The sequence below is a fragment of the Schistocerca serialis genome, unplaced genomic scaffold (assembly GCF_023864345.2).
Source record: "Schistocerca serialis cubense isolate TAMUIC-IGC-003099 unplaced genomic scaffold, iqSchSeri2.2 HiC_scaffold_1362, whole genome shotgun sequence".
Lineage (NCBI taxonomy): Eukaryota > Metazoa > Arthropoda > Insecta > Orthoptera > Acrididae > Schistocerca > Schistocerca serialis.
Genome location: NW_026047583.1, coordinates 10,856,733 through 10,871,701, shown reverse-complemented (window position 1 = coordinate 10,871,701; position 14,969 = coordinate 10,856,733). Strand labels below are relative to the sequence as shown.

The 14,969-nt window shown below is 40.1% G+C and overlaps 1 protein-coding gene across 1 annotated transcript in view; it reads left to right on the top strand.

Moving 5' to 3' along the window:
- The window catches only part of LOC126440357 (circumsporozoite protein-like), a 155,611-nt gene that overhangs the window by 136,462 nt on the left and 4,180 nt on the right, over window positions 1–14,969 (top strand). The window contains exon 7 of the mRNA XM_050090647.1: window positions 1,191–1,277. Within this exon, the coding sequence (XP_049946604.1) occupies window positions 1,191–1,277 (87 nt within the window). The remainder of the gene's footprint in view (window positions 1–1,190; window positions 1,278–14,969) is intronic.

Genomic DNA, 14,969 nt, shown 5'->3' with positions numbered 1-14,969 from the left:
CAACATGTATGGAATGAGCCTTTATCCAGGGCTAACAAAAGAAATTTGACTTTTACTTAAATATGGCATTGCAACAACAGAATAGTGGCAGATGAAAATTTCTTCTGTACTGGGATTTGGACAGAGATTTTTCACGTTACATGAGTGGTCACCTTAATCACTGTTGCTGTCTGAGCATATTTCCTGTCTAACCCAAATATCCATATGATGGACACTACAGCATGTTGTACCCAGTATGTTATTCTTCTTTGCTTGCAGGTGTACTGTATTTCTGTAGAATAGCAGACAACATAGTGCATCTGGACTGAAAGGCAAAAATGCCACTAGGAATCTGTGTTTATAAAGGTATGGTGTCTGTTGTTATGGTAGTGTGACTAAAAGAACAGGCACTATATCTATAAATTACCTATGTTCGATACATTTTTGGTGCTTGGCTATGACAAATGGTGTGGGCAGACTATAAATTTAGCCTGTGGTCACTTAATCTCACATTTTGTGCTTGATTGTTTAGTTGTGCAAGACTTCAACACCTGTCTTACTCCTGTGTCAACCACAGCTACTGCTTCATGTCTTTTTTCTCCTAACACTACAGCCAGATGCGTTGCAGTGTAGCCATTTAGTCAAATGACAAATTATCTTCTATACCTTACCTTCTATACTTTTCTGAAACTCTTTAATAATTACTTTAAAATTCATAATTAATGTCTTTGCTACATCACATTTTTATAAAAAGACATACGTCACCACTTACAAAATAGAAATAAATCTAATGATCAATATCGGTACATTAATGTATGACAAATTGTTTAATATCACTATTTTGATACTGTAATCAAAATATTAAAAGAAAGTAATTTATTGTTAATAGGGCATAGGTCTGTGCATCACTCCCCTGGAGTGTCGTGTATAAGCACAGTTCATAAAATTTCTGTCCCTGAGGACAATGCTGAAACCTTTCTTTCTTTATTTCTTTCTTTCAATATTTCTTTTGTGCTTTCTGTTCTACAGACATGCAATGAATATAGGTTTCTGTTTCTTAATAATGGCTGCTGAAATCAGTTGTAGGCTCAGTACAGCTCAGTAAGTTAAAATACCCTTATATGCCAGTCATTGCAGGTATAATAGGAACACATCGTTAAAGCAGTAGATAAAGATTTATAAAAGAATATTTCCTCTCTGTGTATTTACAGCTGGAGGTACTGGGCATAAGGCCAGTCAGCGTGACCGGGAACCGGAGGCCGGCCCCAGTACTAGGTCTCCAGATGCAGCCGCACTAGGTGAGTAACAGTAAGTGCCCACCGTCAGAGGTTGGTGTTTCCACTCTACACACTACGGACTCCAATGCGTAAGGGCACATATTAGTGGACTTGAAGATGGGGTGTGCCCATCCTTCTCCTTTTTGATGACTTGAACTCCTCTGGGGACACTTACATCGATCCTTCCTTGATAGTCGATTCTGGAGAAGATGGAGATAGTGAACATCGGGTTTGGAGTGAAGCCACCTTGATATCTCATCCTTAAGATAAACCATTGCCTTCAGGCTGGAACATGGGCAGACAGGCACACTTCAGGAATGTCACTGTCCATATATCATTTCCTCATAATTCCACTTCATGACAGCTGGCATTGTTGAACTGACTCACAGTTATTGTCTCTGCAATCATCCTCTGCTGTAGACAGTACAGAGTTCTGTCAAATATATGCTTATGCTTCTGCATTTAGCATTTTATAAAGTGCAATATGGAGAGAACTAGTATATTGTATGACATGCCTCCTGTGCATGTCATTGTTGGCACGAAGATGATGGCAGGTAAAGCAAACATAGGGTTTCGCAAACTGAATCCAACCATCAGATTGCCATGGAGGAGAGAATAATTTGTCACTTCACTCCAAAACCCTAGCTTCCAGTTGTCCTCTATCCAGCGGATATTGTTCATTAAATGAACTTCAGCAATGCTTAATATCAAGAACAGGGATCTGCTGTATTCAGAAGCTGCTCAGCCATTGTAATCAGGGCTGCTGAGAGTGAGGGCCGGTCATGGAGTGTGACACTTGGCTGGATTCTAACTAGAAATATAGCAATCCAATTTTATTGAAAATATAACGTACTTGGTCTGGCTCTGGAAGCTTGCATAAGCTAAAAATTGATTTTCATTGTATTGTTATACTAACCCAATTTTATTGTTATTTTAAAGAAGGTTTGACATGAAACCTGACAGTCTGAGGAATATTGGAGATAAACAAAATGTGCTCATTGGGATAAAATACAGAGTAAATGTAATTTCTTACTAAACACTAACCACACCTCTACAATTGCAATTGGTTTATGCATGACGGTGTGAAGCACCCCTATGTTCGAAAAAGCTGTGTAAAAATTCAATTTTTTGGGTCAAGTCTCAGGTTATGTTGATCAATGAACTAATGGTCCTGTGTTTTGGGTAGACATCACTCTAGTGACATTTTGTATACCTGTAATAAGAATTGTGGTACTGTAACTATCCTACAGTACAGGGTAAAATGTAAACATTAGCCGGCCGGGTTGGCCAAGCGGTTATAGGTGCTACAGTCTGGAACCGCGTGACCGCTACGGTCGCAGGTTCAAATCCTGCCTCAGGCATGTATGTGTGTGATGTCCTTAGGTTTGTTAGGTTTAAATAGTTTTAAGTTCTAGTGGTCTGACGAAGTTAAGTCCCGTAGTGGTCAGAGCCATTTTTGGTCACTTGCAGTTCATTTTGACGGGAAATAATGGAAAACTTTACTGTATGTTCCAAAGATGACATTCTCAGGGAACATCAAAACATTTATTTATAATGTTACATGTTACTAAAAAGCAGTGGTTCCAAGTTGTCATACTTTTGCTGCAAAATATGCATGTAATTACTGGTCTGATGCATAAATGTAGTTTTGTCTGATGCCATGGACATGTGGCAAGGGTTCTAGGGCCAATTAATGATTTCTCATGTCACAAAATTGTGTTTTTAGTCAGACTTGTTTCACCATGAAGCTTTACGATCCCTTGCTCTAAACAATGGACACTTGATACCTATACAGATATGGCCAAAGTGGTACTGCAGTAACGAATAATAGGGTAACAAGGATTATAATATGTCCGGAAAGAAAATGATGGCAAAAATCTTGTAATACTGAAAAGACTGGAAATTCTGTATAATAATTCTAACAGTTTTACTCTTTTATGGTACAAATCACAAGCCAGATATTTTCAATGAATGGCAATTGATGAGCGAAATACCGAAAAAAGTAAAACAAATGATAAAGTGTTTTGTAACCAAGGTCCTTCATTTTACTTCTTAGTGTGCTTTCATTTTGCACAATAATGACTTTGGGTTGATAGCAATTATTGTGTGTATGTTGAAATGTTAAAAAATGTCTGTCCTGCTGTGACATGTCATCACTGAAAAAACATATTTCTAGTTCCATAGGCCAGTTCTAGTTTTCAACTGTGCACAATGTCATCCAGATTTCGTATCTTAGACAAGTACTCATATCCTGCAATAAAACTCATCTTTTAAGACGAAAAATATTTTTTCGATAAGTACAGACAGGGTAAATGTATTTTAACATTTCAACATGATTTTGAGAAAGGCTATGAAGCTGAGATCATGACTGTGTAAAACAAATGAACAATTAACAGTCAAGTGATGGGAATTTCTTTAGAGAAGTGGAAAAAGAGATATTAGTGATCAGTGGGACAGTGGCAGTAAAGGAGGAGGAGAGATAAGCGAAGACAGTCAGTGGGAGAAAGAGAGAGAGGAGGCAGTGTAGTCAAAACAAAAGATGTGTGTGGACAATACACAGGCTCTGTGGATGATGGATGGGTGGAGTCTGGACGTTCTAAGATCAGTGGGCTTGAACACACAGTTGTCAGAGAGCAAATTTTAGACAAAAATTTTACACACCAGTGCTTAAGAGGAAAAATAACTTGGATGCCCCTGAATTTTTGAACTGTTAATGTGTTGTGGAGAGAGTGGGAGTATCAAAGAAAGACAAAAGGAGACAGTGTAATTGTGAGCGGTGACAGAGACAGTGGCAGTGGGATATACTGTAAATCAGTGGGAGAAAATGAGAAAGTGGTAGATAGACAGAGACATAGACAGTGACAGTGAGAGGGAGATACTGAGTATGAAGGCTTCACTACAGAGAGAGAACAGGTAAAAATCTAGAATATTCTGTGTTAAAATAGTGGAAATATGTTCATAGACAAAAATGTTTGGATAGGAAGGCAGAATGTAGACTGAGGCCACTGGTTCTCCAGTCTCCTGTCAGTATTTCAAAGAGGAACTTATTCATATTTTATTTGCTCCAACAGGAGCATTTTTCTGCTGGTTTATCCTATGGTACTATTTGTTGCATGAGATAGTGCTGGCAAAATTAGATCAAATTAACAGCTTGTGGTGCAGTAGGTTGATTCAGAGAATGTGGTAGTATACAGACATGTATCATCAACCCTCTATTAACAGTACTGACTTGTGTCGTGTGTTAGGTGGAATGTTATCCTGTATTGCAGAACATGTGAACATTGAAATTTGTTCTCTTCCCATTGGACAGAGGTCAGGAATATAAACATTACATACCAATAGTACAGTTTCTGCTAATGCTTTGTTTCCTGTGCAAAATCCAGTGCTCACCACACTGATTCTAGATGCTTTTGCTTCAACAGCATTTTGTCCCACAGAAAAAAGGATTACTGATATTTGTCTCTTCCATGAAATTTGTTTACTTCATTTCAGGCATTAAAATACAGAACTATGTTCTTCTATGAAAGTAAGGAAATACAGGATTCCCAATTACAGAACTGACACAGCAAGTTAAATTTGCTGCCTCATAATATTATATTTTTTAAGCAGATTTTCTGAAATCATATTTGCGGTACTCCACACACATTTCCAGTCAGAATTTGAGTACATTGTGCTATCTACAAATTTAAACAACACTTATAAATATATTTGCAATTTTCATTGCATTTAATTATGATAATTTTACTGACAGAAAACTAGCATATCTGTGATGAGCTCTTGCTAAGGTCACACTCTAAATTTCACCCTTGATTTGCAGTGAAGTACTCCAAGCCCTTTCATCACATCCCAGTGTATGTGTGAGAGTTGGAACATAGAGTGGCAAAACTGCTGTGGAGACACTAATGCATTACATCCCTCCACCGCAGACCATAAATGCACTGTATTACTGCTCGTTCTTGGAGCCAAACCCGCGACCATCTTTGCTAAAGAAGCAGCAACACTTTCTGTACAACCTAGCCATCATTTTGCACAACAATGCACATTCACATAGAGTGCAAGCTGTGGCTGCTCTGTTCAGTCGATGGAACTCGGATGTACTGTACCATCCACCATACTCCCCAGTCTCAAGTCCTTGTAACTGTGATTTGATTCTGAAGATGAAGGAACCACTTTGTGGCATTCACTTCAGAGCTGTTACAGAGATTATGCAGGCAGTAGACTGGTGCATTTGCACCATCAACAGAACAGGCTCTGCCAACAGGGTACTATGCCTTCCACATAGCTGGCAACAGGTGCTACTTTACGCTGTCGACTACTTGGAAGGTCAGGTGCAAACCCACAGCTCTCTTGTATCTCTTGTAAATAAGGAGTTGCCACTATTTAACATTGTGTTGTTAAACAAAATGTTTAATTTCATGACCTCCATCATTTGAGAAAACTAGTAAGAGCTATTATGATATGTCTTGTGTAATTTGTTTCTACAATCAGAATTATTTGGAATGTAGTAAAACAAAAAAGTCTTAAACCATATCTCCAGTTTCCCACAGTGGTTTGCAAAGGACAGGCGCGCACACACACACACACACACACACATACACACACATACACACACACACATACACACACACACATACACACACACACATACACACACACACACACACACACACACACACACACACACACACACACACACAGAGGATAAATTGTAGTGTGTGTGAAGGTTAAATATGTTGACAAAGAATACTAGCACCATGATGCCTTCATGTAGCAGGAGTTGGAAAGAATAATAACAATAAATGTGTGTGAAAAGTAGTGTTTCCAGGAAATGTTTTGTCTAAAGTTTTCACTGACTCATATTGGGTTCAAGTAAGATTGTCAATAATGACATAAAATATATTTAACTTGATTAAATCATTTTCTGGTTTTACCAAGAAATTATTTCCTTTCCTTAATGTACATCTAATGTAATTCAGGATTGATAGGAATTGCACTCGCAACAACTTTAGATCAGGGTGAATGGTGCCCAAGTTTCCACAAAGATACTGAAATTCACTTAATAAGATCTGAGTTTCTTACCTCAACATCCATGGTAATGTTTCGAGCTTCTAGTAATTAGCTTCTGCACTCAGTTGACACTGACAACTTTAGCTAAACAGATGGCATGATCTCACATGGAACACCCCATACCACAAGATGTTTCAGCTGACAAATTTAACTTACTGAGAGTTTAAACAGCAATGGCAAGTGTACCCAAGGGAGCATCAATTGGTATTTCAGTGTCAAACTGAGCATTCCAGTGGGTATCAGATGTGGCATATAGTGTTTCAGAATTCCCTAATATTGTGAACTGCTACTGAACTGGTTTTAAATGTAAAATCTCTCCAAATGAAGTATATGGTAATGGCAACACTCAGCAACATAAGGTTAAGAAAAGCACATGGAGAAAATTTCACAACAGGATTTCACTAAAGAAAATGGCAGAGCAACTTCATACGATCATCTAGTAGTACTTCCCTTGCCATAACCATGTCTTCCCCACCAGGGGGCTCACCACATTTGGCGGGTTTTTACCTGATTACCACAGGACCCCAGCCTTAGCAGTGTCTTTTTCCCTTCTGTTCTGCATGTCAATCATCTTACGGTTCTTTGCACCCTCCCTTGGGGAACATTATTTGGTGTTACTGGGAATATTCCATACTGCATGTCGCTGACATGAGAACCATCTCACCACTGTTTTTCATTTCATTTCCCTTTCTTCGTTTCCGTCCTCCTCTCGTTACTCGGCTTTGGCTTTTGAGGTTAATCTATTTCTTCTTCCTCCCTGTGTGCTCCTGATGGCCATGACATGCATCTGACATGTAACAGGTGACTGGGTACTGCGTAATTCCCAGGTCAACAGGCAGGGTTCGCACATAAACCCTGGTACAGGCCAGATCCAAGGAGGGGTGATTGCCTGAGCTACAACCTTCCCAAATTGCTGATTGGTCCATCTGTAAGGTGTTCGGGAGGTGTGACCTGAGGTGCGACCAATCACCTAAGGCAGGTGTGCTCCCTTGTGAAGGTGGCCCCCAGGTCAATGGAGCATACCATTGAAGACGCTATCAGTCATTCAGGATTTTGTCACAATGAGCCAGTCATCTTCACACTCAGTGTATACAAAAACCTAGACAGAATGAGGCTAATGATTCAAGGACCTTTCCAGCAGCACCACGGTACCTCGTGGTCTCACATAGTGAAGACGGTAGATCTGTTTATTATTCACAAAGATGTTTATGCAGTTGTTGACCCTGTGAATCCTGCTCTCATCTATGGAATGGCACTTTGCTTTTAGAGACTAATTCTGATTTTAAGCAGAACAATTGCTTCCGCCTCACTTCTCCACATCTATCCTGCTAAGGTACAGGCCCATAGAACTCTGAATTCTTCCCTTAGTGCTATTTACACTAGGCTGCTCAGTCGTCTGACGGAGGCCGAAATACAGTCTTACCTCTCTGATCAAGGTATCATAGCTGTCCATCAGCCAGCCAAATGTGTAACCTTTGGTAGGGATGTGCACGAGGGTGATTGTCTGCCCCCTTCTCCCCACTGTATAAACTGCAATGGTGACCATGCCACCTCCTCTCTAAATTGTCCCAAGTATCTTGATGAGTGGGCTGTCTGGGAGATCCGGGTAAAGGAAAAAGTGTCTTACGCAGTTGCTTGCAAGTTCTCGGCTAATCGCAAACTATGCAATCTCCCATCTGGCACCTATAGTTTGTTCTTTTTACCCCTCGATCCGTGAAGGACATGGCCATGCAGACATGAGACATTAAATTCAGCTATCAGGTTGTGAAATCGCCCTGTTTCAAGGTAGAATTCCCATCCCCTGCCAGCTGTGGATCAAGCCATCAAACTCTCACCTTCTACATAACCAGTATTTCATTTTGTATTTCATCCCACTTATACAGACAATCGATATATTCTTGCCATATGTTCAAAGCCTCCTGTGTTTCTTCTGCTAGAGTGCCATCTGCTCTTTCCATCTTATTCCACTTTCTCTTATGTTAAAAACCTCTCTCACTAGCCAGCCTATACATCATTTCATAATTCTCTCTTTCTCCATTTTCCCCATTTTGTTGCATTTCTGTGTCATCCATTTTTCCCTTGCTTCTTCAGTTTCTCTTTTTAATTCATTATTCAGTTTCTTGTACCTACTTCAGTTCTTACGTTTTTCCACTTTCTCCATTCTTCCATCTTTTTCAACATGTCCTCTGTTATTGATTCTTTCCTGCTACTTTGGGATGCTCTAGTTCCTAGTACTCCTTTGGCGGAGTCCATGAGTCCTTCCCTCATTTTTGTTCATTTGTCATTAACACTTCCATCAACACTACCTCTTTCATATTTTTCTGTCAATCTGTTTTCTAAATCTGATGTTTTTCCTACCTCTTTGAATCTTTCTATGTTCATTTTGCTTTACCTCTCTAGACTTTTATCAACTACACTTGCATTTCTTCCACTACTAGGTTGTGGTCTGAATTTATATCTGCTCCTGGATTAGCTTTGGCATTCTTCAAACAGTTCCTAAACCTTCTTGTGTGAGGATGTATTCCAACTGATATCTTTCCCCGTTCAAATTTCATAGCCATGTGTAACATCTCCTTTTGTGGTGTTCAAATAATTTGTTAGGCCACTACTAATGAATTTTCTTTATAGAAAGTAATTAGTCACTCATCTCTCGTTTCTTGTTGCTAATTCAAATTTTCCTACTGTATCTTTGTCTCTTCCTTTACCTACCACTGCATTCCAGTCCTCCATTATGATGAAGCAGGCATTCCTATTTTCTTTATCGATGAGTTGTTGTATTTCCTCATAATATTCTTCAACTTCATCTAATGCTGGCTTGTTGGACTATATACCTGTGTTAACACCAAATCTTTTGAACTACCCTTCAGTCTTGTTATCATCAGTCCTCCACCTTTTGTCCTATTAATAATTCTATTCCATTTTCATCACTCTCGATTTCCCCTGAGTAAAAGAGCTTATAATCTCCACTTCCGATCTCATCATTCTCTCCCCATCTGGTATCGCACAAACCGAGGGCATCTTACCTGTTCCTTTCATCTCCTGTTTTGCTTTCTCCAGCTTTCCTACTTCTCACATTGGGCACTGCCTTTTTTGCTATCAGCATTTGACAAGTGCTTCTCCCCCACCGCTATGTACATATTGCTCCTATGTTTTAGCTTTCTCCCATGTCCTGATTGAATTTCAATTTTTTAATTGTTTATATTCCTGTTTGGGTTTGCCATCAAATTCTAACAAAGAGATAGAGGGGCTGGCGAGTACTTACCTCAGCTCAGTACAGCCGATAGATACACAGAAAACAGAACAGAACCGAAAATTTACGTTCCTAGCTTTCGGAACAAATGTTACTTCATCAGGGTGGAGAGAGGGGAAAGAAAGGGAAGAAGGGAAAGTAGACCCAGTTACTCACAACCCAGGTTATGAAGCAACAGGGAAAGGAAAACAGGGAGGGTAGCAAGGATGGAGGCATGGTTGTCAGAGGGAAGCCAAAGATATTCTATTGTAAGTACTGTACCAGCTTCAAACCAAAGAGGAAGCATACAGAAGTAAAGAGGTGTATAGCATAAAGATAAACACAACTATGTAGGATGAAAAGAAGTGTGAATGGCTAAAGAGGAAAGGGAAAGAGGAGAAGACTGAAGAGTAAATGGGAGTTGGGTTGTTAAATGTAGGTTCAGTCCAGGGGGATGGCGGGATGAAAGGATGTGTTGGAGGGCAAGTTCCCATCTCCACAGTTCAGAGGGAATGGTGTTGGGTGGGAGAAGCCAAATGGCACATACGGTGTAGCAGGTTCCTAGGTCCCTAGAATTATGCTGGAGGGCATGCTCCACTACTGGGTATTGGACATCTCCTATCGGACAGTTCGTCTGTGTCCGTTCATGCGCTCAGCCTGTTTAGTTGTTGTCATTCCGATGTAAAAGGCTGTGCAGTGCAGGCATGTCAACTGATGAATGACATGTGTAGTTTCACATGTGGCCCTGCCTTGAATTGTGATTGTTTTACCAGTAGCGGGGCTGGAGTAGCTGGTTGTGGGGGGATGCATGGGGCAGGTTTTGCAGCGGCGTCGGTCACAGGGGTAGGAACTGCTGGGTAGAGAAGGTAGTCTGGGAATATTGTAGGGTTTAACAATGATGTTACGGAGGTTAGGGGGGTGATGAAAGGCAACTGTGGGTGGTGTGTGGAGAATTTTGTCAAGGGATGAACTCATTTCAGGGGTTGACTTGAGAAAGTCATATCCCTGGTGGAGTAATTTGTTGATGTATTCGAGGCCAGGATAATATTGGGTGACAAGGGGGATGCTTCTGTGTGGTCAGGGGGTAGGAACATTGTTGTTGGATGGGGAGGAATGTATTGCTCAGGAGATCTGTTTGTGGACTAGTTCTGCAGGATAGTTGCGGGAGAGGAAAGCACTGGTCAGGTTATTGGTGTAATTGTTGAGGGATTCATCACTATAGCAGATAAGTTTGCCAGGAATAGTCCACAAACAGATCTCCTGAGCAATGCATTCCTCCCCGTCCAACAACAAAGTTCCTATCCACTGACCACACAGAAGCATCCCCCTTGTCACCCAATATTATCATGGCCTCGAATACATCAACAAATTACTCCACCAAGGATATGACTTTCTCAAGTCAACCCCTGAAATAAGATCATCCCTTGACAAAATTCTCAACACACCACCCACAGCTGCCTTTCATCACCCTCCTAACCTCCGTAACATCCTTGTTAAACCCTACAATATTCCCAGACTATCTTCTCTACCCAGCGGTTCTTACCCATGTAACCGACGCCGATGCAAAATCTGCCCCATGCATCCCCCCACAACCACCTACTCCAGCCCCGCTACTGGTAAAACGTACACAATTCAAGGCAGGGCCACATGTGAAACTACACATGTCATTTATCAGTTGACATGCCTGCACTGCACAGCCTTTTACATCGAAATGACAACAACTAAACTGGCTGAGCACATGAACCAACACAGACGAACTGTCCACCGAGGAGATGTCCAATACCCAGTAGTGGAGCATGCCCTCCAGCATAATTCTAGGGACCTAGGAACCTGCTACACCGTATGTGCCATTTGGCTTCTCCCACCCAGCACCAGTCCCTCAGAACTGCGGAGATGGGAACCTGCACTCAAACACATCCTTTCATCCCGCCATCCCCCTGGACTGAAGCTACGTTAAACAACCTCACTGCCATTTACTCTTCAGTCTTCTCCTCTTCCCCTTTCCTCTTTAGCAATTCACGCATCTTTTCATCCTACATAGTTGTGTTTAAGTATATACTACATATCTCTTTACTTCTGTATGCATCTTCTTTGGTTTGAAGCTGGCGCAGTACTTACAGTAGAATATCTTTGGCTTCCCTCTGCCAACCATGCCTCCATCCTTGCTACCCTCCCAGTTTTCCTTTCCCTGTTGCTTCATAACCTGGGTTGTGAGTAACTAGGTACACTTTCCCTTCTTCCCTTTCTTTCCCCTCTCTCCACCCTGATGAAGGAACATTTGTTCCGAAAGCTAGGAACGTAAATTTTCGGTTCTGTTCTGTTTTCTGTGTATCTATCGGCTGTACTGAGCTGACGTAAGTACTGGCTAGCCCCTCTATCTCTGTGTTAGTATTTGTTACACATCATTATATGAGGTTTGCCATCAAAGTCATTTTAGCAAACGAGGTGCAGGCTATCGACAGAGTTTTTCTTTTTATCCATCAAAGCAATATGGTGAATGTCCTCTGTTTCTGTATGGTGTCTTCTGTAGCCCTTTCTCCAAGCCCATGCTTTTAGCTATCTTGTTCTATGTCATTTGGGATTAATGTTCAGTAGCTCAACTCCTCTGTTTTTGTGTTTCATAGTTTTGACATGGGTGCTTGTGACCTTGAGTGTTTAAGCATCCTAAAACAAAACAAAACAATCATGTCTGTGGCATGCATTAGTAGGAATTGAATGTTTCACAAGTGTTGATTGAAATATGTGTGGAATAGCAATTCTTGTTTTCTGATTACAATCTACAATATCCAAAAATCAGTCAAGTGTTTGACATTTATCAGTCTCCTTATCACAGTAAATGTAATGCAGGGTGAATGTTGCTTTTCAGTGTAATTTGAATCAGGAGTGGCAGCAACAGTAATTGAGAAATATATTTTACTTTCTCTGTGTTCCAATATGGCACCAGTGACATGACAACTAGAAATAAGTTCATTGTGAGCATCAGATATCAGATAATGCACATGTAAACACTTTCCATACACTTGTTGGTATCTGATCTTGCTTATATGTTGGATTATTGTAGAAATAAGGGTACTAATATTCACAGGAGATTTTCTTTGTTTTTTATCTGCAACTTCCTGAGCTAAACCTTTGCATACCAAGCTTCTTTGACCAAGAAATAATATCACATCAAGTAACATGAGAGCTCCAATGCAAGTTGGTTATTCTATAGATGAAGAGGAAAGCATTAACTCTCCACTACCAAGCACTATTTCATGTCATTTCATACCTTCACTTTCATGATTCTTCCATAAAAAATATTTACAAATGCAAGTATTCCATTTGATGTTTGCTCTTGAATGAAAAATATATTCTATGTACTCATTTTTCATTCATTGAGGATGATTTGAATTTCTAAACTAAACATTTTTGTACGACCTATTAGGGTAGAAACTGAAATGAAGTTATGGGGTGTGAATGTAGTTTATCACAAGCTGTAGCTAATAAATTCAGCACTACACTATGAAGTATTTGCTACTAGGATTTTCAGAGGCTCCCTTAACCCTTCTGTGAACCTTTGGAGTTAAGGAACCTGCCAGAATGTTTGTTTCAGACTCCCCACATCTGAAGGAATGTCCAATTTCTATGTGGTACTGTGATGTGTTGTGGCGGTAAGTTTTAATACTATTTGCCCACAGAGGCTGACAGTTGGTGTTAGAAATGTGTATTTTGCTTTATTTCTACAGAGCTGAGCACAGTATGTTTTGTGGAAGGAGCTTCTAATCTTTCACATCTTTGTGGGTGGCAAAGTCAGGGAAGATATTATACTATATTATTTGCTACACATAGTGTGTTGGATGTATATGTTCACTACTGACTTATTCTGGAAGGGAACTTATGTCTGTGTCTTGTAACTAGACTGTTCAGAAAAATTAACATTCTCATTAAAATTTCTTTACATCCTAAACTGTTTCTACATTTCTCACAAACACTACAGCTAACACTAAGTATCTGTGGCTGGACATATCTAGCATTGGAGTAATAGGCTATAAAAACCAACCTTGCTAATTAAGCCATGCATCTATTAATGAAAACCATGTAAAAATCCCAACTGTAGGTTTAGATTAGCGCTCACAAATATACAGATACTGTTCTCCAATGTACTATTTTTCTTCCTTCTTATGAGATGATGTAGTGCAGACAATTGTATTTTTACATTATTTTGTCTTGGATGTCTTAATTGTTTCTTGGAATTGCATCAGTATTGACAGTCCTTTATGGAGCAGTCACTTGAATAATGGGTAGAGGGTTATGAAGAATCCAATCAGCAGAAATAAGATATCTATGATCTACCTTACGATACAGGGGACTCCCTTGCCAAACCTGTCACCCACACTCATGGTCCTATGTACCACCAGTTGTGGGTTATTGATGCACAACAAGAGAAATGTACTCAGATAGCCATGAACATTAGAACTTCATTGTAACACAGAAGGTACATGATAATACTCAGCAAGTGAAACAGCTTCATAATGAAAGCAACATAAATAGTCCCAACAGGCTGTATGGTTGTCACTAATGAGAATCATTGCTGAAGGTGCAAGTTGAGCACTGCAAGGTGAACTGGTGATATCCTAGATTCAAATGTAGTGTGCAGTACTCAGAGGAAAAGTTGTGACTATAATAGCAGCAAAAACTTTGAAAACTGTTATCCCCATGGAGGAGATGGCAGTGCCATCTAGGAGGTGCAGACCTGGAAGAAAAATACAGGAATCAGGCCAGGACATCTTGAATGAGGGATTATGTGGTGGAATGACACAGGCAGAAAGATACCAGAATGAAGGGATGAAGTGGCACAAGAAAGGTACAAGATAAAACAGGTAAGAATGAGGCAGAGAATCGTAGAACATGAGAGAGCAAAAGTGTATAGTCATCTGCATCCAAAAGGAAACAAATCAATGTTTCGTAAACATGGAGCAAAACCATGCAATCTTGGTGTGGAAGCACATGAACACATGTAAGTAGGCTACCTGGTGGAATAGAAAACACTGGTAATAAATTTTCAGAGACAGAAATGTAAAGAAAAATGCACCATAAGAGATATGTTCCTGAGTAGCCGAGAAGAATAGAGCTTCATTGCAACACACATTGGACATGGTAATATGCAGCAAATGAAACAGCTTTCTAGTGAAGGAAGGTAGACATTGTCATGATCCACTAAAAGATTGGCACTAATATGAGAACTATTGTTGAAGCTTACATTCCTGAACTCTGTCTTGTAACAACTGACAAACACTGCTGTAGGCACCATCAGTATAGGCTGCACTTGAAATACCAATATTGTGATCTGCACTCCTAGGAATAGTCACAACACTCCAAAGTAGATAACTGATGTCATGTCTGGAACTTAGATTGGGTGGTGCTCCACTGTGCAGTGA